Source organism: Neopelma chrysocephalum, unplaced genomic scaffold (assembly GCF_003984885.1).
Source record: "Neopelma chrysocephalum unplaced genomic scaffold, ASM398488v2 Primary Assembly neopelma1_119, whole genome shotgun sequence".
NCBI lineage: Eukaryota > Metazoa > Chordata > Aves > Passeriformes > Pipridae > Neopelma > Neopelma chrysocephalum.
In genome coordinates, this window is record NW_020897781.1 from 1,390,416 (window position 1) to 1,418,184 (window position 27,769).

Consider the following 27,769-nt stretch of genomic DNA (forward strand, 5'->3'; position numbering starts at 1 on the left):
AATTGTTGAATAATCTGCGCGGGGCTCCTCTGCCAAACCCTCCCCGGCCATTTTTCAACCCAGAGATGCTGGAAATGGGGGCAATGTATAGGAGGAGGAGGTGCTTTGAAGGCAGTGCCTTTGGCGGGTGAGGAGGGGCTGTGTTGCGCCCAACAGAGGGGTGGTGGGATGGGAGACAGGGTGCTTTGTCCGCCCCTGATACGTCCCTGCTGCATGGCTGGTGATGCTAACAGCAGTGGTTGCTCCTGTGGGAGCATCCTCACCCAAGGAAATGTGGGGCTGGAGTCCCCACAGTGCCATATGGCTCTCTCCGGTGTCCTCGGAGTGGCTGGGGATGGGATGGGATGGGATGGGATGGAATGGGATGGGTGAGTAGGCAGGATGCTCCCATTTCTCCAGCTTCTGCCCGCACAGGGACACAGCCCAACCCACCTCCTGTGCCTGCTGATGGCTCTCACCTCCACCAGGCAGTGAGGATGAGGAACAAGGGGGATGCAGGCAGAGCCTTCCCTATCACTTGCTGGGGTACAAAAGGCAAAGAAAGGGATTTCAGCTTCCAACCCCTCACCTATGCCCTTCATATGCCACACCAGCCCATCCAGGGGGTTTTCAAGGGGACAGCTTGGCACAGTGAAACCTCTTTGGTTGATGGTGGGTGAGACATAACCCCAGGGAGATGCTTGGAGCAGGTCGTACTCCTGAGACGGAGGAGCCAGGCTGCTCTTACAGAGCTGAGGAAGTGTTTTTGCTCTGGCTTGGTGTGCCAGAGAACAGGGTGCTTGCTGGCACACTGGGTGCTGCCCAGTGACCCCCCTCCTTCTGCCCACAGCATCTCAGTCTGCCCCTTCCTGCTCTGGTTTGGGCTTTTTTAAGGTGATGTTAAATGAAATACTAAAAGAAAAAGCCATAGAACAGGTCTTTTAAGAAACAGAGTGCTTGGAAGACTTCAAGGTTATGGCACAGTGCCTCCTGAGAGGAGGAGGAGAAAGATACTGGAGGGATGTGTCCTTGAGCATCCCAGTGCTGCCAGATCTGCTGGAGAGGACAAGAAACACATTAGGAGTTTTGGGATGTAAATGCCCTGGATCGTCTCTGGCAAGGAGTAGAGGTGCAGGGCACTGGAAGGTCAGGATGCCTCCACTGGACTCTGTGTGCTGGGTCAGCAGATTCCAGGAGGGCACATGCGGAAGTGGCAGCTCAGGACTGGGCTCAGTGTTTGGTGATGGGGTGTTTCAGGGGGTGACACAGCTCATATCTCAGTCAGTGGGGGATAGGCAGTTGCAGGCTCAGTGGGATGTCCTTGGACACATGCTCTTTTTCCACTTGGAAATTTTTCTCTGGCAGCACCTGCGCATTTGAGATGCTTCTCTGGGCTCCCAGAGGGGCAGAAGCCAATGGAGGAGGTTTCTAATGACCCACAGGCTTTCACACCCCTACCAGCAGCACCCTCTGCTCCGCAGCCTCTGTGGGGTCAACCACCACCAGGCTCCTTTGATGAGATATTGGGTACCACCATCCTCTTCCCTTGGGAAAAGGGCATCCTGTGAGCCTTTCCACTTCCCAAAAAAGATGAGACGTGAAGAGCAGCAATGCCCAAGTGCTCCCCAGACCAAAGACCCCACAGCAGAGAGGGGGAAACCCCACTGGGACACAGATTAAAAAATAACCTTTATGGCACTCATAAAAGAAGGTCGAAATTCCAAGAGGTCACTGAGAAGGTGAAAGTCCCCCCTGGCCCTGGGGCACCCTTGAAGGCAGCGAATGATTAACCCCGTGGTGCAGGGTGTGCCTTCAGGATGCCACAGTCCTCATGGGGAGAAGGTCCAATCCCTCCGGTAACATTTTCCAGGCACAGCGAGTTTTCTTTCGGCATTGAAGGAGAAGGGATGGAGGAAGCATCTGGCGAGGGCTTGGGCAGCGGGGAGGGAGGGGAGCATTGAATTCCACCCCCCACATCCCCCTTTCACTGGGGGGGCAGTTGTTTTATGGCAGGAGGACTGGGGAACCATTTTAGCAGGATCCACGCTGGGACTGCTGGAGGAGTTCCCTGCTGAGGGCTGGATACAAAGAAAAGCTGAATTAACCGAGGGTCATATAAGGCAACAGGATCTGACAGATCCGAGCCAATATATGCTGGCAGCAGCCAGTCCATGGCACTGTGAGAAACACTCCTGCAAATTTAACAAATCCCCATGGTCTAGAAAGTCATGTACAAGAAATTACTAATGAAGGGATCTAGTCATATCTGGATTTCCAGACATTGGTCATGCTCCCACCGCGTTCTTCAGGCCATATAAGTACATGGATCTCAATCCCGGGTGCTGGAGAGCGAGAGGATTGTTACGATCATCTTGTCTGACCTCCTGCGTCAGACGAGGGCTCCCGGTGAGGAGGGGATGCCGGGCGGTGGCGGCCGGATCCTGTGGCCGTGCCGGGCTGGGGATGGATGGAGAAGCCTGAAGGGGTGCCGGGCTTGGGAATGCCACCATGGCAATGGAGTGGCCAGGTGCTCCCACCCCGTGGCAATGCACTGGCACCCAGATGGGTGCTGGGGACCCGCTGCTGGGCAGGAGGGATCAGGAGTTCCAGCTTCATCCCTGCAGGGCGGTACTGTGCGATGGGAAGGGACTACCAATGGCACCCCCAGCCATGGTATCATCTTCAACCCACCGCTCCCTCCTGCCTGGAGCACCCCAAAATTCTCCATTCCCTAAAGATCCTGCCAGCTTGCTCCTGCAGAGCTCCAGCTCTGTTCCATCCCCTCCATAGGTCCTACATAGCCACCCGCCTGGTGCCCAAGCGAGCCGGGAGCGAACACCGCCAGTGTTTTAAGAGCTCCGGACCAGCTGTGACCCCACAAGCCCCGGTGCCGGCTGTCATGTGGTGGGCAGGGGGCCAGACCCCCCCCTCCACCCTCTGCCCAGCCCCTCACAGCCAGGTCCTACCGGGGGGGAAGCGGGGGGACACAAAGCCGAACAGACGTCACCCCGGCATCACGCGGTCCAAGTGGCCTTCTCCATGTTGTTAGCACATTGTGTAACACAACATGTGGAGGCGCTGGGACCGCACACGCATGCAACTCCCCGACAACCCGGGGGGGGGGGGGGGAAAAAAAAGAGGGGGAAAAAAAAAAAAAAAAAGAAAAAAAGAAAAGGGAAAAAAAAAAGAAAAACCCAAGAAAAAGAAAAAAAAAAGGAAGCAATTTAAGCTTTGAATCTTTCTCTTTAAAATGTTCTCATGGCTTCATTAGAATTTGCAGCCACAGAGGCTTTGAAGAGCATGGTATAAGGAGTGAAACATCTGGAAAAATTAGGATTAATGAAAACATAATTCCCAAGACTAAAGGAAAGATTAATCCTGCGTTACCACTTGTGTGTTCCACAGCTTTTCCCCAGCTCGTAACGCTGAACTTATTAAATCGCCCTGAGCTGAGTTTTCCTTTTCTCTCTCCCTCCCCTATGGAGCCCAATGGAAGTGGCCGATGCCAAATGTAAGGATAACCAACTGTGCTGGGCAGAGCCAGTGCCAGCACATCCAGCCCTGTGCCCAGGTGGGCACCCACTGCCCACCAGACCTGCGGGTGGGGGTCTCTGGGTGGGGGTGAGGGTCTGGCAGGTTCTGGGGGGGTCTGTGCTGGGGCAGTGGGTGCTGCACCCTGGCAGGGCTGCACCTGCTCCTGACTGGGGTCCTGAGCAGGACGGGGACCCACTGGCTCGTGGGACGGGGTGTGCTGGGGAATTAAAAGATAAATTAATGAACGCCTTGCTCTGCTGTGGGAGGCTTGGCCAGGGCGAGAACAAAGCGGCTCTGAGATGCTCGTGTCACTGGGTGGCACTCCTGAAAGTGTGAGGGTGATGTGCCCTGGTGATGTGTCATTCCATGTCATGCTGTACCACGCTGTGCCATGCTGTGCCATGCCGTACCATTCCATGCTGTGCCGTGCCATTCCATACCATGCCATGCTGTGCCGTGCCATGCTGTGCTATTCTACAACATGCTGTCCATGCCACATCCCATGCCCATGCTGGCACCACCCTCTGCTCCAGGATCCAGGCTGTAAGCCGGGTGCTGGGACCCACCAACCCTGTGCCAACCAGCAGCGCTGGGCTCTGGGCACTCTGGGGCTGTGTCACACTGCAGTGCTGGGGGGCACTGGGGGTCGCATTGGCTGTGCCAGCCCCTGCTCGAGCCCCCTGGGGAGGGCTGGTCCAGGGTCTTGGGCTGCTCCAAGTGGAGCTCAGCTGTGCTGAGGGGCCCTCTTGGGAAGATGCTCTTGGATGACAGACCCTTTGTCCCTGTAAAATCCTGCAGCAATTCCTCTCTGTTTGGGGCAGTGATGCCACCAGCAAGTACCGTATGGGTGCCATGGCTGGTTTGGGGGTCGCATCAGATGTTTGTCCCTGCAGCTTCCTCACCATGGACGCTGATTTGCACAGATAGGTGGGGCTGGGGTTGGAGTGTGTCTCTCCATGAACCAAGCAGCAGTGTGGCCTATGGAACTGTGGTGTTCCTTGGGAAGAATGAAAACAAGGAGAGCTCACTCCATTACATCTTTATCCGTCCCACACTGGGCGCAGGGAGGCTGGGCAGAGCTAACTCCACACCTAGGCTGGCTCTGCTGACCAGCCCACCACAGCAGCCCCAGCAGCCAGAGCCAGCAAGTGGCTGCAGCCACCCACAAGGACTGGGAAGGAAGGAAGGGACTGCATGAGATGGGGATGGGGAGCAGCACCCGCTCTGCGAGTCTCTGCAGGGATTTGGGTGGGATCTTGCCTGCTGGGCACCCCCCACAACATCTGGGTGAGGGAACCAGATGTTTTCTGCACCCCCTCCTTGCCTGCTGTCCCCAGTGAAGCCAGGACTGCAGCTGGATGGGGCCAAAGGCGTGTTTGACCCGTGCACAGGGGAAAAGGGCTCATTTGCCCCACGAACGGGGGAAAAGGGCTGTGTTTCCCCCACACATGGAATGAGGGAGGAGGCAGCGAGCCCTGGCCACTCCCCAAGAAGGGGAGGCTCCCAAGGGACTCCACGGAACCCCCGCTCCCTCCTTCCCACGCTGATGTCCCGCTCAGCTCCCGCCTGTTTTCCAGAGAGGAAACCGGCAACCTTGCTATTATTTTTTTTCAAAAAAATTTTTTTTTTCTATTTTCTTTTTTCTCCCAGTGTGAGCGGCGGGGCCCAGCTGGGGGGCAGCGGTGCCGGGTGCCGGCGGGCGCCAGGTGCCGGCGGGGCGGCGCGGGAGGTGCCCGCCGGCCGCGGGGGGACAAAGCCGGCGACAGCCCGCGGCGCTCGCGGCCGTATTGTGCGAGCGAGGACGAGATGGATGAAGGTCATATCCTGCCACTCTTCCGATGCCCGGCACCAGGAAAAAGCTGCGCTTTGTAAATATAAAAATAAACAACAAACTCTCCCCCCCCATTTACCACCTTCCCCCCCCCCCCCGCCCCAGAGAAAACAACAACAGCCCCCGCGGCGTCGCAACCACCTGCTCGGGGAAGTGATTTTTCATATAGGCAGGAAACGGGGGTCTAATTAAATCTGGGGTCAAGAACATAAAGGGAGAACGAAGTTTATTTAGGAGTCCTTGAGCGGGGCGGGACGGGATGCTCAGCAAGGCTGTGGGTCTGTGTGCCTTCGTGGGACAGCATTTTGGGGGGGGGCTAGGGGGATCTGGGGGTGTTTTGGCCACAGGGTGGGTGGCAGGGCATCCTGCCAGCGGGTCCAGCGTGCCATGGGAGACAGTGGTGGCAGTTAGGCCCTCACCAGGGCAGGGATGCTCTGGGGGACTCCCTGCTGGCCCCATCCCCCTGCGGGTAGAGAAAGGAGCCCGGGGAGCGTCACGCTCAGACCTACAAGAGTGTCCCCAAGCCTTCAGCGAGATCATATGAGGTTCCTGTTTCACAAGACGGAGGATGGCATTTCCATTGTGCTCGCCGGGGATGTGTTGCAACGGGCAGCCGCTTCCATCCTTTGTCCTCCTCCCCGCAGAGGAGGAGTCTCAACCTCTGCCAGGGTGACCCGTCACACCCTGGCCCCCCCCAGCCACCAAATTTGGCTCCACTGGCCGCGGCAGCCCTCCTCGGCGGGTCCTGTCAACGGGCATCGCCCCACCACCAGCACTCTCCGGCTCCAAAGGTGCCTCCTTGCAGCCACCGAACTGGGTGCCCTCGGCTGGGGGGTCCCCACTGGGTTAGGGACACTCCAGGAAGGTGATGCCCATGTCGAGCCGCTCCCAAGGCTGACTCCGGGGTGCTCCGGCTGCCTCCGCTGTCCACTGCAGGCTCCTGCCTAATTTTCAGCACCAATTAACAAACGAGGGGTTGACCAAAGCAAAGCCCAACTGTGGATCCCTCGGCGCTGGCAGCAGCCCCAGCTCCACGGGATGATGCAACTCCCCCAACCCCTCTCCCCTGCCCGCAGCGAGCAGCTTCCAGCTTTTAGGAAGCGCTGCAGAGACCTTTGCCTTTGGGTCGGGTGCTCCGAGCACGGACCCGCTTTCTATTCCCCAGCTGGGATGTGCTGAATATAAAGTACCACGGCATTGTTATGAAAAATAATTCAAACCCACCAAAAAGTCGAGCAGCAGCTGGAAAGGCAAAATCTGAGCAAGCCGGGCTGTCTGTAACCCTTTGCGGGCAGGGAAGGCAGGGCGGGCAGGGGAGCAGCATCCCACATCCCGACTCTGCCGCTGGTGCCTGCGGGGGCGGAAGGGGAGGTGATGGACTGAAAGTGTCCCAGTGCAGACTGCGGGCAGGAGAGGGAATGGTTTCCCATGGGAAAGGGGGAACTCGTGCCTGGGGACTCATAAAACAGTGAGATTTTTGGACAGGCTTTAGGGACGCTGGGGTGTGCCCTTATGCCCAGACCGCTGTGAAGGATGGGACGTACAGCCTGGGGATCACGCACCCCGGGGGCTGCCCATCCCCACCCCGCAGCAGGTCCCTCCTGTTGCCCACCGATGGGATGCAGGTGCCACCCACCACACTGGATCGGTGTCCCCTCCCTGCCACCAGCATCCCTCTGCCGAACAAGGTACCAAGGTTGGCGCTGGGGACGAGGACGCGTCCCCAGCCGCGGGCCTCGCTCCAGCTGGGCGCTGTTTTGTAAGGACTCCTGGGCCTCTGCGGCGCAGAGATAAGCCCAAGAATTCGCCGTCGGTTCCAAATATCCCGTCCGCTTCCTCCTGCCGTCCTCGCCGCCGCTCCAGCCCGCTTGTCTCATTTCCGCAGCAGCGTGCTGGGGAACGCTTCCTGTTTTCCCCCTGGCCCCGGGGCGGCGGCGGGGGGCTGAGGGGCGAGGGGAGGAAGGGCAGGACAATGGGCGCAGGCCGGGATGGGCAGCTGCCCACCGCCCGGGATGGGGGTTCCTCGGTGGCCAGGGATGTGGCTGGGAGGGAGGGGGAACGCGGGTAGCAGGTGGCAGCAGTGGGGACGTGGGTCCTCGGCTGGCTGAGATTGCGGATGGGGTTTCTTTCCTTTCCTTTTGTGATTTTTTTTTTCCCCTTTAAGAGCTTTGCTGTAAATCAGCCCAAACTCCCTCCAGAGCATCCTCTCTGCACCGCGGTGGGAGTCCCCCTCCAGCTGGGCATGAGGACAGGGATGAAGCCTGTCCAGCCCAGCTGTGGTGGAACACAGCCCTAGGTGGAGGGGACCCTGCCCTGCATGCGGCAATGAACTGCCCCCCACAGCCACATTTTAGGGTCCCTCCAGTCAAACCACCTGCCGCAACCTCCCCCCTCCCCAGCCACAGCGTGGGGGAGCAGCATCCCCACGGGACTCCCACCTCCCAGGGGCTGTGCCGCGTGGCAGGGGAATGGGATGCTGCTCCCCTGTCCCAAACTGCAGCCACGGGAAAAGAGGGGTCCGCTTTGGGGCTCTGCTCGCTTGGAGCCCAGCATCCTCCTGCCGCAGGTGGGACCAGCTGGTGGGCAGCCCCACGTCCCCCCGTTTTCAGGGCTCTTGCCCCCCGGCTCCCGGGACGAGTGTGAGTGTTTACTCGGCGCCTTTCTCACCGCTCGCAGCGTGGCAGGAGTTATTCAAAGGCAGGCGGAAGCGAGCCCAGCAACTGAAACAACAATGAAAAGGAAACGGAGCTCGAAAAATTCTCCGTTCATAAATCAACTGAACTGCAGGTGATCCCTGGGCAGGAGCAGCCTGAGGAAGAGACACGGCTCGGCTCGGCGTGGCCAGCAGCCAGGCAGACTCCAGCCTGCAGGCAGGGATGGGGGAGGCTGGGATTTCCCAGGGTGGTCCTGAGTGATGCTGGGGTTGGTGTCCATGTCCCCAGGGCTGCACATGGGGGGCTTTGGGGCAGGTGAGGTGCGAACATTGCTGGGTTAATTTTTATTATATATTTTTATTACATCTTTTTATTATAAATCTGGGTGAGAAGGGTGAAGCTGCGCTGGGTGGAGCTGGGTTTGTGGGGTCAGCACTCCACATGCACATGCTTGCCTCCCAGGCCAGAGGAACACAACCAGCCCAGGGGTGTGATGGGGTGCAGGGGCCATGCCACAGCCATGCCACAGCCTCTCAGGGCCAGCAGAGTGGGGAGACAGGGTAACTGTGGGGAGAGAGGGTAATTGTGATGCTTGAGGGAGTTCAGAGCAGCCCCTGCCTCTCCTTTCATCTCCGTGCCTGCTTTTTTGGGGTGAAATACATCACTTTGGAAGCAGAGGAGCCATCAGGGTGTAGGTGAGCATGGCTCCAGTCTGTGGCTCTGCCATGGAAGACATTGGGGTTAACGGGAGACAATCCAGGGCTCTCAGCAGCATCAGGCCATGGCTCCTTGCTGGGATCTCATAAAGGCTTTTTCCTCCTTAGGAAGTAGAGCTGCCAGATTGGGACGGGCTCCTCAGTGCTGGCAGCATCCCTACACAGGCAGGGGATGGGCATGGTTGGAAAAATCTACCCCCCCACTCCTAGTTAGGTGCTGTAGCATCTTGCTGCAGGCAAGATGGGGACCAATTTGGTCAAACCTACGTGTCCCCTCCTAGCTGACCCCACTGTCAGCCCCCCTGAGCTGAGACCCAGCCCTGGGGATACCAAGAGGAGCTCATGCTTTTGGGACCAATGGATGGCCCCAAGGACCAGGCTGGTGGCAGTGGGCTGAGCCTTACAGCAGAGGAAATGATCTGGTTGTGTTCCCCACACTGGGAAAGCCAGGAGGGATTGCATGTCCCCTCTGCCACTATCCGTCCTCCCTCCTGTGATTTCCCTGTCATCTTGTCTTTCAGCAGAGCTGGAATACCGGGAGACCACCGTAAATAAATCCTGTGTCTTTAAGCCGTTTTGTACAGTACAAGAAAATGCACTCGTTGAATTACAGCTTTTTAATCAAATACATGTAACCATGTCACTTAAAGTGCTCGCGAAAAGCAGGGAAAAAAAAAACCCAACACAATTGGAAGAGCACAATATTAAAACCAGCTGCCTGCTTACCCCCACCACAGTTAATAGTTTTTGAATGTTCTGAATGAGAGAGAAACCAGAGCCAAGCTCCACTTTCATGTCCATCTTTCTGATCAAACCCTGTCAGACGGGGGGAGCCGGGCAGCCTGGCACAGAGGCGGGGGATGCGGGAGGGCTGCACTCCCTTCTCCTGCTGCTTTGCCCGTCCCCTCGGGATTTCTCCCCACGGTGATGGGGATATGGGAGCCAATGGTCTTTCTGCAGGCAAAGCAGCATTGCCCGGCAGGGACCCAACCTAGAGATGGGAGCACAGGTCGCCCTTCAAGCCATGTGGTGGTGAGGGATGCTGCCTTGGGGTATTGCCACTGTGTTGTGCGTCCCCCCGCCAAATTCAACCTAAATCCGCCTCTCGATGCTTCTTCCCGCAAGTTGACATCACTGCTCCTACCCCGTGGGTGCCGAGGCGCCGTGATACCCGCAGCATCCCTTCCTCCAAGCGTGCTGGTACGGTCCCCCATGTCACATCCCCGTGCCCCATTCCCCTGGGGCACACATACTGGGACCACCTCAATGTCTACCTCCGGCCTCGCTGGCCACCGACCTCCCCCTGCCCCAGCACAGCCTGCCAACCACCCCGAGCTGTGCGGTTCCCCCGCAACGTGGACCAATGCTCATTAAGCATGAGGCAGAGACCACCAAATATGTCAAAACACACTTAAAATTTATTGTTTCATACCATACATTTGAGTCTCTTGAACGCCGGCCAGTGTTTCTCCCTCTCCGCGATGGGGCCTATCTGCTGTCACCGACGCTTTGCGTATATGTATAACCCGCTTGCTTGCTGCCTTTTTTTTTTCTCTCTCTCCCCCTTCTTTCTTTAAATGCAAAATACAAACAATTGATGGAAAATGTACATTTGTTCCATATGGGACGGTCGGAGCGTGGAGAGGAGCCAGCAGAGTCATTTTTAGGCAGCCTCCTCTCTCCAGCGGATGGCTGGACGGCTTCCCAGAACGGCCCCGCGCGGCCTGGACTGACTCTCCTGACGAGCTTCAGACGGTCTGTGACGCTCCCGCGACGGTGGGGGGGATGTGATTCAGTTCCCTGCAGGGTTCAACCCCCCCTGGGGCTGCTAAGCATAGAAGGAGGGAGAGGTTTCCACCGAAACTACTGCAGCATCCCAGAAGGGTTGAGCTCGGCTCTGCAGGAGGCAATGGGGAGCTTGCTTTAGGATTCGGATAGGAAGTTGAGTTAGGCTTGTTGGGTTGGGTTACATAGGCTCAGTTGAGGTGGTTAGGCTGTGTTGGGTTAGGTTGAGATAGGTTGTTTGTGTCATGTGGTTAAAGTTGGTCAGGATGGGTTGGGTTGGTTGGGTTGGGTTGGTTAGGATATGTTGGGTTGCCTTTGGTTGGGTTGCCTTTGGTTGGATTGGGTTGGATTGGGTTATGGTAGGTTGTTCTAGGCTAGGTTGAGTTTGGTTGTGTTGTGTTTGTTGGGTGGATTGAGTGAGTTGGGTTGGGTTAGATGGCACTGTACAGGTTGTATTCGGTTGTGTTCTGTTAAGTTAGATTCTATTGGATTGGGTTAGGTGACCTCTGGAGAGCACTCTCAACCCTTCCATGACCCCTTGGCCTCTGGGTACGTCACAGCTTTGCTGGCTCAGCTCAGAAGAGGAGCACAAAGTGGTTCTGACAGATGTTGTGGGGCTCAGTCGGCTGAGAGCCAGTGGGGAGGAGAAGCCCCCAAACTCCCCAGTGACTCCCTGTGAGGCCCAATCCTGCCAAACAGTCCAAAGGAGACCCCAGCATAGTGCTGGGTGAGCACATGGTGGGTGTGGGGCTTGGGGGCTGGAGGGCCAGGTCTTTGTGGGGGCCCTAAAGCAGTAGAAGGCATGTGAGGGCTGGTGGGGGCAATGCCGGGAGCTGTGGGGGCACAACCACAGCCCCACAGGGGATGTAGAGGCTGAACTTCGCAGTAAGAGAAATGCTGAAGAGTTTCAGGCTGCACAGACTTCCCAGGGCACATTAAGGACTCCTATGGCTTATTTTTGTTTCTTTGCAAAACCTGTAATATTTATGATACCGTGGCCCCTGTTCCCTGCAGGGACCTGCCCTCCCCTCTCTGTGGCAGCCAGCAGAGCAGAGCTCGGTGTTCCTGCTGTTGGGAGCAGAGCTGGGGAGGGCATCCAGCCTCACCCTGTGCGTCCCTGCTGCCCGGCTGCTCTGGGCACAGCGTGGAGGAAACGGGGCCTTTCCTGTCCTGCAAGGAAAGCTGAGATTTCCAAACATTTCCTTTCCCAAACTGGGCTGCAAAACAGAAAGTTGGGGAAGGTTTGGGAACTTTGCTTCTGCTCGGTCAGGCAAGGTTGTTCTGGGAACATTTGAAAACTTTCTTTGCATTTCAACCTTTTCCCTTTGGTTAACCTCCCACCACAGAATGCTATTACCTCTCCAAAGGCTTTGCCTCCCATCTAAAAAAACCTGGAAACACTTTTTTTTTTTTTTCCAGTGCTCTTTTTCTCGAGTCAGGAAATGTTTTGGAGCCGTTTCCTACAAACAGGTTTGATTTTGATAAATCCTTTTTTTTTTTTTTCCTTTTTTTTCTGTGCAACTCGGGGCAAAAATATAAATCACTTGGTCTAAAGCAGCTGCCTGGTGCCACAGTGGGGAACCAGCACTGGCAGCATCTTCCCACGCACTGAGCACCCAAAATATGTGGACCAAGGGGCTCTAATTCCCCATTTACATCCCAGCTGGGATGACTTCGTGGAGGTTGTGGTGTCAGTGTTCCCTCCCCGATGGTGAGCTCTGTGCTGGGATTAGGCTGTCCAAGAGCTGCCGCCTGCCACCCTGTGCATCCCACTTGCCCCTGGCTCCACTGTGGCCTCAGCCTCGGGAAGGGTGAGCCCGGAGCTGCGCGTCGCCGGGCCGGGCTGGCTGGCACATGCGGTTTTAATATTTGGGTGATGTCATCGAGAGCTCCATAACGCCGTAAAAAAAACAGAACGTCTATAAACCCGGCCCGTGAACCTCCAGCAGAACACACACACACACACACACACACACACACACACAAGGGTGTGCACATGGCTGCACACACATGGATACACGCACACGGACACACATGTGTGCATGTGGATGTACACACACACACGTGCACACGTATGGGCGCAGATGTGCAGGAGTGGATGTGCACGCACACGTGGATGCACATATGTGGATGCACACACACGTGGATGCACATACATGTGCACGTGTATCCACGGATGCACACATGGATACACACGGGTGCACATGTGGATGCACACATGGATGCACACATGGATACACACAGATGCACACGTGGATGCACACAGTGATTCACGTACGCACGGATGCACATGTGTTTGCACATGTGTTCACCCTGACACACACAAATGCTTGTGCCCACACACGTATTGGGACACAGACACACGGATAGAATCCACTGTCCCACACCCCCAGGGGACACGAGGCAGATGCCACCTGCCCATAAAGCCCACGTAGGACCTCATGTTGCCTCCCCCTCTCCCTGAATCCTGGGAAAGCCGGTGGGATGGGCTGTCAGGTTTTCCATATACCTGTCAAATACCTTCTCCATATTTCTGCTGTAACGACCTGCTAAAAGCCCCTCGCTCCTCCTCCTCAGCCCAAAACCATCCGGCCCTGAGCTTTGGAGAGATTAAGTCATAAAAATCGGAAAGGGCTGCGCAGTAACAGCCCCAGCCTGAGCCATAACGGCAGTGAAATCATCCCCAAACTATGTCAGCCCTGGCCATTTCCAGTCCCACGTCACACCTGAGCCACTGGCACACAGCGAAAGAAAACACTGGGGGATGGTTTCCTGGCCCCAGAGTGGCTGTAAGGGGACAGGGGAAAGATAAAAACAATATAGATGTTACAAATATGGAAAGTAATATATAAAATATTAAAAGTATATAATGATGTCAAATGTACAAAAATATAAAAATAATATATAATGTATAAAACCAATATATAAACATAGAACTAATATATAAACTATATAACCAATAAATGAAAATAGAAAAAGAATATATAAAATTAGTAGTATGGTTAAAGCCCGTCAAGGATCCAGCACCCCTCCCTAGGACCCAGCACCCCTCCCAGGGTCTGCTGAGCTCTCTGCCTTCCTGATGGAGCCAGATCAGCCCCGGTGCTGACCAGCCTCACCAAACCCTGGATTTGGAAAGGGACAAATACTGTCCTGGCCGTGGCTAAACCATGATGCTGCAGCATTGACTCTGTGGGAAGGCGCCTGCCTGTACCAGCCCCAAATCAAGCTGGCTTGGGACATTTCTTGATAAACTTGATGCCAAAACAGTGAGTTTAGGTGAAAAAGGCTGTATAGAACACCAAATGCTGGCAGGAGGTGCCATTCCCCCAGAGTCTGGCATGAGTCCTTCTGCCTGCTTGTATCTGACCCAAACCCTGCTCTGCTTTGTTTCCTCTTTCCTTTCTCTTCTCTCTTGTTTCCCTGTGAGTTGGGGTAGGGCTGGCCAGCGAGATGGGGTTTTTGCAGCAGCTGGGGTTTCAGCACAGTGAATCCTTGGTGCATTTATAGATGGGAATGACCACCCATCACAGCTTTCAGTCTGGTACCTGCTGTAGACCCATGACAACATCCTTGAGCAGGCATCACAGAATGGTTTGGGGTGAAAGGGACCTTAAGGATCATCTTGGTCCACCCCCCTGCCATGGGCAGGGACACCTTTCACTAGACCAGGTTGCTCCAAGCCCATCCAACCTGGCCTTGAACACTTCCAGGGATGGGGCAGCCACAGCACCTTTAGGCAACTTGTGCCAGGGCCTCACCACCCTCATTCTAAAAACAGGCTTCTTATATCTAATCTCAATTGATCCTTCTTCAGTTTAAAAACCATTTCCAACAGTTTTGCAGTGCAGGTACTTTGGGAAACTCCTGTCTGTGCCCATCTGAGCACCTGAAACCAGGGCATTCTGCACCCGAATTGCACTTCAGCCAAAAAATCCCCCAATGGGTTTCATAGCCATCCTCTGAGATCCGAGGCAAGCTGAGCCATGGGGAAAGAAGGGAATTTCTGCTGCAGAAAAATGACTTAATGTTTCCTCCATGATGCGACGGGCAGCTGGGCCAGGACCAACCGCAGGAAGTGACCGCATCCTCGCCTGGAAGGTACCTGGAAGCTGTGGGCTGGAAAACAACTCAGGGCTTTCTTCTTCCCCCCCCCACCCGCCCCTTCCCTCACCTCCTTCCTCCCAGGCCGCTTCAGGGAGCAGAGCGGGATGGAACCCATAGCCGGCTGCTTCCTTTCATAGTCATCGGCGGCGGCACAGGATGCTTCTCATTTGGTGTTGTGTTTGTTTGCTGCAGCGCGGGTTCTGGCACCCGCCGGGCGCCCGCCAGCCCTCCCGTGTAGGTAGTGAGGTCATTTTTCCATGTATTCCCCCTTTTTACATACTGTATATGGAAAGACAATGAAGCGCCTTTGTGGCGTTCCATGGGAACGCGTCGCCAGCCCCCGGAGTGGTCCCGTTTATTAGCGCTTCACATTCAACAACAACAAGAAAAAAAAAGTGAGTCAGGATTGAGTCCTGTTAACACTAATGTGAATTTAATTTAGGAGAAGCTTGAAAATTAATGTCATTTGTTAAATATCCATTTCCCCTAAAAGGCAATTCTTTGCCAACATCAACAACAAAAAAACTCTTCTTCTATTCAATTTTTTTGAAAAAAATTTTTTTTAAATAGCCTTTTTTGGCGATATCAGCCTGGTTTAAATCACTCGGCGCTCAAGGAACGGATGCCACCGGGTTTTAAGCAACAGATTGTTGTTCCTCCTTTTCAAATGGAACAAAAAAAAATACTGTAAATCACAAAGTGATTCACAGGAGGGGGATGAAGCTCCAGCAAAGCACCAGCAGCTCCGAGCGGGATCCGGCTGGGCATGGTGAGTGCTCGGCAAGACCTGCCACTGCTGGAGCCGGGAAGCAGCCAGTGAAGGCCAGGAGGTGGAAGGACTCAGGCACATGGGGTTTTCTTCCATCTCCGAGGATTGGAGCGAAGGCATCAGAGCAGCCTGACTCTAATTTTTGGGGGTTTCACGGGGAAACAGGGTGAGCCGTGGGGACCACGCAGCAACACGCTGCCAGCTTGCCAAGACAATGACCACACCAAGGCTCGTTTTGGAGGAGGGTATCACATGTTTTATTATGTTTAAATCTGAGAACAGCTGCTTTTCCTGCAGAGAGCATCTCCAGGCGACACAGTGCGGTGCCCTGGGGTGGCTGCCAGCATCCCATCCTGGGCCACCATCCCATGCCGAGCCGAGCTGAGCCGAGCCGCGCTCGTGGAGCCCGAGGCGGCTGACGGGGCGGGCGGGCGGCAGCTTGGAAATTAATACATTTGCCAGGTTGTCAAAACATTAATCAACGGATACAAAAATCTGGAAATGGTTGGGACAACATGTATTTGCGGAAAATATGTGTTCACACAACAAGCACACAAGATGGGAACAATTATATGAAGATGTTTTAATAATTAACCAGTATAAAACAGTTTGCTCTCCATACAGTTCTAGACAACAAAAGTGTTTGCAGTCATATTTTTCTTTTGTACAAAATTCCAGTCAATTGTTCCACAATATTTACATTTTCATTCCCTTTTCACAAAATATCTCCTTTTTTTCTTCTCCTCCGTTTTTTTTGGTTTTAGTTTTTTTTTTTTTAAATCCAGCTTTGCTACATAAATGCTTTAGATCTCATGGATATCCCTTGTTTTCTTTTTAAAAAGTCTAATAAAAAAACCCCAAAAGACATTAAATACCATTTTATATATAAAAATGCTTAGTAAAAATATAGTTTTGTTGCCCAATTAAAATATATTGCTGAGAATACAGTAAAAACTGTCCTAAAGCCCACCCCTAACGGGCACCAACTCTTTAACAGCCCCGATAAAATCTTCCTAAAAGTTTTCCCCCCTCAAAAATTCGCCTGCCCTTGGGTAAAGTACTGGGGGCAGGTCACTTCGGCTCATCCTGGTGTGGTTGTTTCAGGCAGGATTTACTGGAATTGGCTTTAAAATGCCCCTTGGAGCTGGTGGGAGCTAGAGCTGTGCCCTGCCGAGGGCTGGAGCAGGGAGCGCGGCGGGGAAAGGCGTCTATCTGTGTTATATAGTTATACGGTATATCAGTGAGTTCAGCATGATCTGTCTCTAAAAAAATAAAAAAAAAATCAAAATAAAAAAGAACAAACAAGAAAGCGATGCATTTAATGAGATACTCTAAATATGATGGAGCTCGTGGTTAAAGGAGGATGGCTTTTTGCTTTTAGAGGAGAGCCGGGGCTCTCCTGGTGCGCGCATCGTGCCGTGGGACCAACCTAACCGGTGATGCAGGGGCTATAGTAAACAGCACTGCTGGCATCGGACAGGGCGGATATCAAACTGCTCTCCTCGCAGGAGATACTTCTAGGAGTCACTTTGGACAGGGAGACATGGTAAGGGAGTCCCGAGGCTTCGGGACGAGTCCTGCTCATGTTCAAATACTGGTCAAACTCGTTGCGGTCAACGTCTGTCCAGAGCTCGGTTTGGTTCAAGTGATCCACGCTCTCCATGTGATGGGCTTCAGGCGGGGGCGAGAGCTGGCCCAGGTGGGCGGAAAGCCCGTTCTGAGTTCCCGAGCACATCTGGTTGTAGTATATGCTGGAGGGATGGGGAGTCCTCATGGCGTCGGCCAAGTGTGAGGGGGTCTGCGCATAGGGCACGGCCACGTCCCGCCCCATGCACTTCTCCTGGGGAAACTCCATCTGGTGATGGTGGTGGTAGCCGCGAAAGGGCATCATGTTGCAGTCATCCTGCATGTGCGGAGGGAAAAACGCCGGCTCGGTCTGTTCCAAGACATCCAAGGGAGACATCTCAGGAGTTGGCAAGCCATAGTTTTCAATATCCGACCCCATGGAGTGGAGTTCTCTGAAGTGGTTAAGTGGGGGAGGCTGGGGGTGGCCCGGCTGGCTGCCGCCATGGTGACTCATGCTGAAGTTGTCACTGCAAGGCTGGGAAAGGTTATGCAGGAGGATATTGGGTTCCATCCTCTTGATTTTCTTGGCTTGCTTCTTTCTCCTTGGGCGGTACTTGTAGTTGGGGTGATCCTGGAGATGCTGGATTCGCAGTCGCTCTGCCTCTTCCACGAAGGGACGCTTGTCGCTGGCGCTCAGCGCTTTCCACGACTGGCCTGGAAGGGGAAAGAGAAGCTCTGTGACAACGGCTCAGCCACCCAGCACCGGCCAGGACACAGGGACACCTGGGGAGAGGCAGTTCTTGGGTGGGAAGGGCTCCCTCGGATGGCTTGGCACCTGAGTGTGGTCCCAGCACTGGCACAAAAAGAGCTGGGGCATGGGAGCCCAAGCCAGGCTATTCCTGTGTCCAGCAGCTGTGCCCAGCACTTCAGTGCTGTGGGAGAACAGGGGTTCAACACCCAGGGGGGCTGTGGGAACCCCTCTGCCAGGGCTGGGAATTCTGCCTCCCACTGCCCCATGGCACAGTCCAGCCCCTGGTGTGCCTCCTTCCCTGCATCCCACCTCCACAGCCCCGCACCTCTGCACCCCAAATCACCCATCCCCAAACCCCACAGTGCCATATCCTGAATCCCACATCCCCACACCCTGCAGCCCCGTGTCTCTGCATCCTGCTGCTTCGTCTGGTCATATCCTGCTTCCCGTAGGCCCGCATCCTGCAGCTCCATCTACCCATATCCTGCTTCCCGTGTTCCCACATCCCGCATCCTACAGTCATGTATCCCGCATCCTGCAGCCTGTATTCCCATATCCTGCATCCCCACAGCTGCGAACCCCACAGCCCTGCATCTCTGCATCCTGAAGCCTCATTTCCCCGCGTCTTGCGTACATGCAGCTCTGTATCCTCACATCCCGCAGCCCCATAGTTCCCCATCCTCTAACACCACATCTCACAGCTCTTGATCCCACAGCCCTGCATCCTTATAGCCCACATCCCTGTAGCCCTGCATTCTTGCAGCCTTCAGCTGGTATCCCTTCAACCCATATCCCTAAAGCTCACAGCCCACAGCTCTTTAATCTTGCAGCCTGCAGACCTGAATCCCCCATCTTCATATTCCACAGCCCTATCCCTGTATCCCACAGCACCCCATCCTTTTTATGCAGCTCCTAGAGCCCCATGTCCTTGTATCCCGCATCCTGCTGCCTCATATCCTTGCAGATTGCATCCCACAGCCCCGCATCCTTGCAGTGCACATCCCAAATCCCTGTACTGCTTCATCCTACACTCCCAACCCTGATTCCCCGTATTCCTGCAATACATATTCTACACCCTGTATTCCTTCATCCCACTGCTCTGGACCCCTGCAGTTCTCGTATCCAGCCCTGTATTCCTTCGTTCCACTGTCTTGGACGCTCTGACCCATAACAACCTATCCCCACAACCCCAGCCTTGCACCCCAACATCCCTCGCTCTGTACTCCTGCATCTTACAGCCCTGTACTCTTGCAGATCACACTCCCAACCCTGTACCTCTGCACTCATGTATTCCCAACCCTGTAATCCCACATTCCTGTGTCTCCAGCTCGATACCCCCATTCCGCAGCCCTTTACTCTTGCAGCCTGAATCCCCAGCCCCACATTCCCACGTCCCCAGCTCTGGACGCCTGCATCCCACAACCCCACAACCCCACTCTTGCAGCCCACATCCCTAGCCTGCATCCCCACATCCCCAGCCTGCACCCCCCCATCCCCATCCCTGTAACCCAGCATTCCCGCATCCCTAGCTCCATTCCGACATCCCGTAGCCCTGTGCTCTCGCATCCCGCATCCACAGCTCCCTATCCCCGAATCCCCCCCACCCCCAGCCCTCCTCCCGCACCCCTCCCGCTCACCCAGCATCTTGCTGAGCACGGCGTTGTGCAGGTCGGGGTTCTGCTGCGCCAGCCGCTTGCGCTCATCCTTCGCCCAGACCATGAAGGCGTTCATGGGCCGGCGGATGCGGGAATCCTCGGCGGCCTTGCCCTCGGGGCGGCCGGCCGGGGGGCTGTATCCATAGCCCGGCTCGGGGCTGGGCGTGCGGCTGGGGGCCGCGCCGGGGGCCGCGCCGCCGGGGCCGGGGCCGAAGGCGAAGCCGGGCTCGGGGCTGGGCGTGCGGCTGGAGGGGGAGGCGGCTCCCGGGGGGCGCGGGAAGGCGAGCCCGGGCTCAGCGGCCGGCACGGCGGCGGTGACCCATGAACAGTCGCCCCGGGGTTGCGATATCTCCTCTCGGCAGTAGTTAGACTCAGATATATTCATTCCAGCTGGACAGCACTTTGTGTCAGACCCGACCGGGTGCCGGAGAGAGAATCGGGTCCCGCCGCGTTCCGCCGAGTCCAGCACCGCTGAGCAGCCGCCCGCCGCTCGCCTCCTTCGCCTGCCTTCGGGGGACTCGGGATCGCCCGCGTTTGTTTTGGTTTCTTTTCTTTTCTTTTTCCTCTCTTTTTTTTTTATTTTTTTCCCCCTTTTCCCCCCAAAAAAAACTTTTGGGATGATGCTGGGCTGGAAGGGGCAAAATATAGCCGGGCTGGACCAATCAGCGGGGCGAGGGGAGGAGGAGGAGGAGGAGGAGAGGGAGAGGAGGAGGAGGAGATGAGGGGGAGGAGGAGGAGAAGGAGGAGATGAGGGGGAGGAGGAGGAGGAGGAAGGGGGGCGTCCCCAGGCACCAGCAGGAAGAGCCACCCGGGCAGGGCCGAGCCGGGACCGGTGGGGACGCTGCTGCCTAGTTCTCTTCCTTCCAAGGAGGAGGGTTGTTAAATTTTTCTCTGCCTTCTCTTTCTCTCTTTTTCTCTTTCTTTCTTTCTTTCTTCATGCCTTTTTATGCCTCTCTGCCTTTCTGTATGTCTTTCTTTTTTGTGTGTGTGTGTGTTGTTTTTTTTTAATTATTATTTATTTTGCAAGCCCCTTTTCTGCTCCATGCCCTACCCTTGCCTCCCACCACCCACCGTGCAGGGAAGTGTTCAGCTTTGCCTGCCAGGCTGTGTGCAGGAGCGCAGGGATGCTCAGGGTTCGGCATTTATTTTTCTCATGACTGATTCCGTGTGTGTGTTTTGGCCAGCATTCCCCATCCGGGGTCGGGAGCAGCCCTGGGATAAAGGCAGGGGCGATCCCTCTTCCCCTGGCAATTTTCTGGTGGGAATTTCAACGTCGGGGCGGGGGGGAGAAATGACTTCTTGATTTCAAGCACCGTTCGCATGAAAAGTGTTTTCTAGGGACTGTTGTGGAATGGGGGCTTCACCAGCAGCCAGGTGATTGCAGCTAAAACCAGCCTCTGGAGCTGCTGGGGCTGCCGTGGCTGTGCTGATGCCTTGGGCATCGGCAGCCGCGGCGGAGCAGCACGTCCCCTTACACCAGGTCACTGCTGCGCTCCCTTGGCTGCCATCCAGCAGGGATTTGCAGCGCCAAGCATCAGGCTAGGTGGTCCGAAGGTCCTTCCTGCCCTTGGCACCGGGGAGTTATGAACTCTGCGGGACCCGTTTGCAGTCAAGGAGATGTGCTGGCTCACTGTCCCTGCCCTCTGACACCGCCCGGCCAATTGGGCTGACCTGGGAAAGATGTCCCAGCTCCGGGTAGCTGCCCCCAAGCCCCCTCTGGCTGTGGACATGCCCCAGACCCCAGCCTGAAATGTGAACCTCGGCGTTAGGAAGACTTGGGGCACCAGGTTGCGCAAGAGCCCAGCTCCAGCCTCTCGCAGCCGTGGGGTATTGCATGCCATGGTTTCTGTGTGTCTGGAAGTGATTTGGAAATGCCGATCTGCTGTTAACCCTAAACAAAACAAAGGCCTTTAAAAAAAAAAGAAAAAGAAAAAATTGTGTCTCACTTATTCTTCAATCACCAGCCAGGAGTGACAGAGGTTTCGGGCGAGACTTCCTTCATGTTCCTGGAGCTTCTTATTAATATTTTGCAAGAGCAAATCAGCACCAGTCCATGGGAGAGCCCATGTGGCTTCAAGGAGCCTCCTGTCCGCTCTCCTTCATCCAGAGGGAGCCACAGCATTGCCATGCCAGAGGAGCAGCCCCTGCTGCCGTCCAACTGAGCCCCTGGAGGCTTTGGTTCTTCACCGCTGCCACGGGAGCAGCAAGGTGGGTGCTGGGGGAGCTGGGGGTCCTCAGGCTGGTGCCTGTGGCTGCTTGTGGGGTGAAGTGAGAGCAGCCTTTGGGGCAGTCAGTTTGGGCAGCTGCTGGGGATGTCCCAGGAACATCACCCTGACATGGATCCTGGCCCCTCTCCCAGGCTTCAGCCAAGCATGTCCTGCTTTCCCTGGTCACATCCTCTCCATGGCCTCCTCCATGGCCCTGTCAGCATCCTCGGCCTCTGGGTGGGCTCAGAACTGCCCCAGAGCTGGGATTGTTACCAGTGTCACCAGTTGATATTTGGGATGTGGTGGGGCTGAGCTTCAGCAAAGTGGGAGTGGGGGCAGCTCCGATTTTCTTGCCCTGGAAATGATGCTAAGAATGGGGCAAACCCTCCCGGGGCAGGTAGACCCTCTTGCTCTCCATGCTCTCTGTGCAGCTGCTCCAGGCTGGGCCTTCTCCCCGTGGGATGCTCTCCCTGTGCAGGGGCTGAGATCAGGGCGGTTGCTGCTGTTGCAACGGACTAGTCTGGGACCTTCTCTACCCATGGAGAAAAGCTGGGCATTTTGACCTCCAAGCACACGTGAAACCCAGCCACACACTGGGTCTGCAAACCCAGCCTTGCAGTAGGGGTGTTCCTCATGCACACATTTGCTGTTGGTGCTGCATCATTAAGGAAAAAAAAAAGGAAAAAAATGGAAGAAAGGAAAAAAAGGAATGAATAGAAAGGAAAAAAAGGAATGGGAGGAAGAGCCATGGTTAGTGGCATGGTTTCTGGAGGATGCAAAGCAGGGGAGAAAGAGGGGAAGGAGAGCTGTGAGGGGGATGGAGCAGCATGTAAAGCACCCGAAAATGCCTGGGTGCAAAGCACCCAAAAATACCTGACCCAGCCTGTGAGGGGCATGGAGGGGGTGTGCTGCCTGCCATCATGTACAATGCCACCCCTCTCAGCCAGCCAGGTGTGAGGTGAAGTTGCAGGGTCTGTGCCCGGCACAGCTTTTCTTGGGAGGGAGACGGACATATAAACCCCCTCCTTTCTCCCTGCTACCCACGGGGATGCAATGTGGGGTGCTGGCAACTCACTGGCTCCTCACCAGCTGCATCTGCAGCAGTGACCAGGGAGGAAGCTCTGGACATCCCTGTGCAGGGCCAGGATCGGTGCATGCCAGCCGAGTGACCTCTCTCCCCACCCTCCTCAGTGGCCTTGGAGTCAGGTGAGGTGGACCCCAGTCCAGCTCACAGCTCTCAGGAGTTGAGTATTCTTTAGTTCAATTTTTTTTTTCTTTCCCTCCTCAGTTTTATTGAGCTGGCAGCTGGCTGACCCCACCCCGGCCTCTGGTTTCCCTTCCTAGCATCCCACACAGCCCAGCACCACACCTAGCAGAGGAAGCGTGGCGGGACGGCTCTCCAGCACAAAGGCATTTTCCCTCCCCGCCCCCAGCCTGCCCGCTCGCTCCCGGTTATTCCTCCCAGCCAGGTCCAACACCGAGCTCCCACCCGCCTAAAAATAGATGTGGCACCGCCTGGACGATCCTAAGGGGTGTTGGGGATCTGGGGCTCAAAGTGGGGCTGGTGGGGATGGCAAGAAGGGAAAAGTGAGAATTGCCAGCTGAGCCTGATGGTTATTTCTGTTGCTGATGGCTGCACGTTGGTGCAGAAGCCCCAGCCTGGGGCTGTGCAACCAAATCCAAGGGATTTACCCTCAAAATTTGCATCCAGATAACAGAGGTGGCAGGTGGATGGTGGCAGGACCCTGCATCACAGCAGCAGCAAGGACACAAACTGTGATGGGAAAATTGCTTTTTATCCTCATTTTGCAGAGGGTGCAGGTCACAAGGGGTGCAGGTGATGGGACAGGGGCAGGGGCAGGATGAGTCCCTGGGCCTGGTGCCTGGGTGCAGGTGCTGTACCCTCCTGTGGTGCCCAGCGCTGCCTTGACTCGCTCACATGGACCAGCCTCACCTGTAGATGTGTTCATGCTGTTGGTTAATAAATCACCATAAAATTACCACTAGTGTGTGGCTGGTGCTGTGATGTGTCTGACTGGATGAATGAGTTGTTTCACAGGAAGAGATCTGTTATTAATTATAGCTAATAATTATCGCTAGGCCACACTGCACAGGTACCCTGAGCAGTGCAGCCAGGTGGGATGGATGTGACCTACACCCGCACCTGCTTCCTCATCCCAAAAGAGATGAGAACCCTTGGGGTGGCTGAGGGGAGTAGGGAATTTGGGGGACCTGTGCAGTGCTGCCCAGGCTGGTGGCTGCCCCAGTGCCCCAAGAGGTGCCCCCGTGCCGGTAGGTCCTGTGGGCTCCCCTGGGGCTGGGGCTGCTCCAGCCTTGCTGGAACAAAGGCTTCCCAAAGAAAGGCACTTCCTGGAGAGCAAAGGACTCCAGGCTGGGGCTGTGTGTGAGCCCTGCCGGGAGGCTGAAGTCATCCGCTGGGAAATGCTGTGTTCACTGGAGCCTCCCTTTCTCCAGGGCCCAGCTCAGCTCCCAGTTTCCTCGGGCACAAATAGTTCAGTGGGTCAGGCGGAGCTGGAAAGCACCGAGCGAGGCAGCCAGGGGCTGCTGGGCGCCAGCAGACACGGTTCAGCATCCATGTGAGGAGCATCCTGGCTGCAGCCATGTTCCTGTGCAAGGGTGACATGTCCTCCTTGTCCCCAGACAGGGACCAGACTGTCACCAAGTGGGGTAGAGCGGGTGGTTGTGCCAGTCCCAGTCCAGGGAATATCTGGCTCAGCTGTTTTCTGCTCACTTGCTCTTTTTCTTGGCTTCCAGCTCCCTCTGACAAGTGAAGGGCACTGGAGACAAAAGGAAGGTGTCCTGGGCTACAGTGGCTTTCTGTTCAGGTGCTCACTGCTGCTCTGCCCTGCTGCCAACCACGCTGGCAGGTCCCCAACAGCCACGGGAGCAGAGCCGGGAGCGCGGTGAGGATTGTGCCGACCAAGCCCGGCAATCAGACACCGCATCCGAGGAAGCAGAGAAAGTTGTCTTTATTTTCAGCTCTTTTCAATAACCAGAGGTCAGCCTTGTTTATACAGGATTATAACTGGAACGACAACAGCGATACCCATTGTGCAAGCAGTGAAACCCACAGCTAACCTGAAAAAGCTGTTTGCTCTACACAGACACAGCTGCCACAACCTCCTGGGCGATGGCTAGAGTCCTTGGTCCTCACCAGGGCTGTCTTGCTTTCCCTTCCCCTGCCTTTGCCCTGCCACAGCCCCTCCTGGCAGAGCCCTGACTCTCTGGTGATGGTCCCACCAGCTCAGGGTGCCACACTTCCAGCCACATCACCCCGTGTTTGCTCCCCAACCTGCTCTCTGTGAAACCCGGGGTGAAGCACCCACATCCCAAGCATGAGCCGAGCTGTTGCAAATCCCACCCACGGTGCTTATGGCCTGACTAAATCCAGGGAAAGGCTTCGGCACAAGGGGATCTGAGCGTGCTGGAGCGTGCAGTGCACACACGCTGCCTGGAGTCGCTTCCCTGGCAGCTGATTGCAGCAGCACTCGATGCTTTAATACCCGGTTCCCATCACAGAGAGAGCCCAGGCTTTTAGGAAGGAAAGTCTTACACTTCTACCAACTATTTCAAGACTCCCATAAACACATTTTTGGTTGAGCATTAATGAATTACCTCAATGCAGAGCTACTCATGCCAAATACATGAATACAGAGTGTAGAAAAGCCGCCGAGAAGCAGATTTGGCTGCCATTCAGCTGCTCCGATCGGCACAATTTCTTTTCTTGATTACAGTAAGAAAATGCTCTCTGCCTATGGCACTGCATCCTCCCAGGAACAGGCAGCTGGCCGACAGTTGGGCTGTGCAGAGCCTGGGCATGCCAGGGTTATTCGCTGCTTCCATCGCTTGAGTTGGCAGAAAATCCTGCTCGCTGGTGTCTGTGCACGAGATGCAGCCAAGAACCAGGATCCTGCTCCCTCTGCATGCTCAGGCTGGTTGCTCCGGTCTGCCTGACCTCCTTTTGGGTGCTGGGGAAAGGAAAACTGCAATTAGGAGGGTTTCTGAGCCTGGATTTTTGAGGTGGGTCAGGGCTGCCCATCTGTGGCCCTGCAGCCACACGTGCCCACAAGCACCACGGCCGGTTGCTGCTCCACCGCGGCCCCTCTCCATGGAGTGGTGAACCCTCACCTGCAGCCTCGGGGACTGCCAGGAGACAATGTGACCCCCAGGAAAAGTGCAGCCTCCCCTTTGCAGATGCTTTTCTCACCAGGGCTCTGCTCTATGGGTTCCCAACCTCCAGGCCTCACTGGGTGTCTGCTTATCCCTTGCTCCCTGAACATCATTTGACTGGAAGTACCATGGATAACCTTTGTGGATGAGGATGCCACTTTCGAGCAGGGGAGAGGAGTGGAATGAAGGAAGGCAACAGAGCAATTCCACCTCAGCTGTGTGTCTCAGACCTCAGGAGCTCACAGCAAGGGCTGAGTTGGTTATTGCCTTTCTGCTCCCCAAAATGAAGTTCCAGCAGCAGGAGAGCAGGAGTGAGGGAGTGGCTGGTTGCACTCCTGTGGGCATCAGGCCCCCCAGCTGGCAGCAGGAAGGTCACTCATCTACTTTCTTGCTGGGAAGGCTGATGCAGCAGCACAGGACATCTCCATCTGGGAAAGGTTTGCTGTTCTCAGGAGCTGCTGTGGCTCCTGACATGGTTTAACTTAGCACGAGGCATTACCTCACCGGGCAGCTGCAGATGGCAGATGACTGCTGGCTGCACTGTGCTTCCCTCTCCCTTCTCCTCTCTCCTCTCTCTCCTCTCCCCTCTCCTTGCTTTGTCTGCGGGCCCCAACCCAGTGCTTTCTGTTCAGGTTTTCCACACATGGGCTGGCTTGCTCACAGGATCCTGAGAAGGTGGTTGCCTGGTTTCTGAGCATCACTGCAGCAAGGCCTGGAGGAAGGGGTGCCCTTTGCAGCATCCCTAGAAGTGACAACCTTTACCAAAACTTGCAGCCCACCCCACTGCACACAGGATCTTGTGGCCACCTCTGTGCTTCACCAAGGCTTTTACCATCCGGCAGAAAGGATGAGGGTGTTGCTGAGAGAAACTCACCTTCACATAGACAAGGAAACACCAGTGGAAGAGAGGAGTTTTGGCTCAGAGCAGGGTAGATGCTGTGGTGGCTCTGTGCCTCAGTTTCCCCATGTGTTGTGCTGGGCATGGGGCTTCTCCTCAGGCCCAGCCTCTCCTTGGGCCCTTCAGAGACAATAATCTCCTCATCAAAGGCAGGATGTATCCGGGTAATTTTGATAGAGTGCTTCTATCCTGTGAAAGAATGATAATAACAATTACAATAATAGTACTAAGAATAAATCATAATTACAATAATAATACTAAGAATAAAAAGAAGGACCTGAGAGTTTTCCCTCACTGCCAGCAGAGGAACAACTTTTGCTTTTTCGGTGCTGCATTAACAGAAGGGAAATGGAACATGCAGCATTTGCAGCTCAAAACTCCAAAAACTGTGACATCCCTCCCATAAATTGGACTAAAAATGAGATTTAAAACATTGCCAGAGGCAGCACTGTTTTCTTTACTTTCTGATTTCAGAGCATCCTTTTTGCTGCAGCTCAGAAAGCAGCAGTGAAATCCCCCAGCAGCAGAGCTCAGGGATGCTGAGAGCAGTCAGGGAGGGGTTCAGCACAGGGATGCAGGGTGGGATGAGGAGGATGGTGTGGACCCCCAAGGCTGTGCCGGTGCCGGGGATCCCGCGGCTGGCGGAGCGCAGGGGGCCGGGGTAGGAGGGAGGTTGCAGGGAAGGGCTCCAAGGGAAAGGCTTTGTTCGCGGGCCAGCCGGGAGCGTGCGAGGGCCTCCGGGCTCCAGTGTTTCTCCTCCACTTTGCTCCTGCTGTGCGCGGGAGCCGGGCCAAGGTGGAGCACGGCGGGGTGGAGCGGGTCCCTGAGGAAGGCAGGGGACAGGGGATGGCCGTGCATTTGGCCCTTAAATTGCCTGGGAAAGCAGCTCTGTCTTTCCATCTCCCCCCAGGGCTCTTCTCTCACCCAAGCTGAAGCCGTTTCCCAGGCTGCTTGCCCTGAACACCTCCACCTCTGCCCTTTGCCAGCGACCCCTCTTCTTGGGCCGTGGAGTCTCACTCTGATCTGCAAGTGCTCGGAGAGAATAAGGAAAAGCTCACGACAGAATGGCCCTTTGCGGAGCGCTCAAGCTGGAGAAATAAGGTTAAAGGCTCTTATCTGATGGAGC

General features: G+C 55.5%; 1 protein-coding gene and 1 long non-coding RNA gene across 2 annotated transcripts; both read right to left on the bottom strand.

The window, feature by feature from the left end:
• Positions 1 to 15,939: 15,939 nt before the first annotated feature.
• Positions 15,940 to 20,034, bottom strand: SOX18 (SRY-box 18). Its single transcript, XM_027697510.1, has 2 exons — positions 19,330 to 20,034; positions 15,940 to 17,655 (listed from the first exon to the last, which is right to left on the bottom strand). Exons 1-2 carry the CDS (start codon positions 19,730 to 19,732, stop codon positions 16,805 to 16,807), a joined length of 1,254 nt encoding a protein of 417 aa, XP_027553311.1. The 5' UTR covers positions 19,733 to 20,034; the 3' UTR covers positions 15,940 to 16,804.
• Positions 20,035 to 24,534: 4,500 nt separating this feature from the next.
• Positions 24,535 to 27,639, bottom strand: LOC113974402. Its single transcript, XR_003536541.1, has 3 exons — positions 27,568 to 27,639; positions 26,620 to 26,832; positions 24,535 to 25,543 (listed from the first exon to the last, which is right to left on the bottom strand). It is a non-coding gene; the product is annotated as an uncharacterized LOC113974402 (long non-coding RNA).
• Positions 27,640 to 27,769: the final 130 nt, after the last annotated feature.

Bases quoted from the DNA above. Each gene is read 5' to 3' on its own strand.
- SOX18 (XM_027697510.1), bottom strand. From the start codon at position 19,732: ATGAATATATCTGAGTCTAACTACTGCCGAGAGGAGATATCGCAACCC. The intron at 17,656-19,329 runs GTGAGCGGGAGG...TTCCCCTTCCAG, and splicing joins CGTGCTCAGCAAGATGCTGG to GCCAGTCGTGGAAAGCGCTG.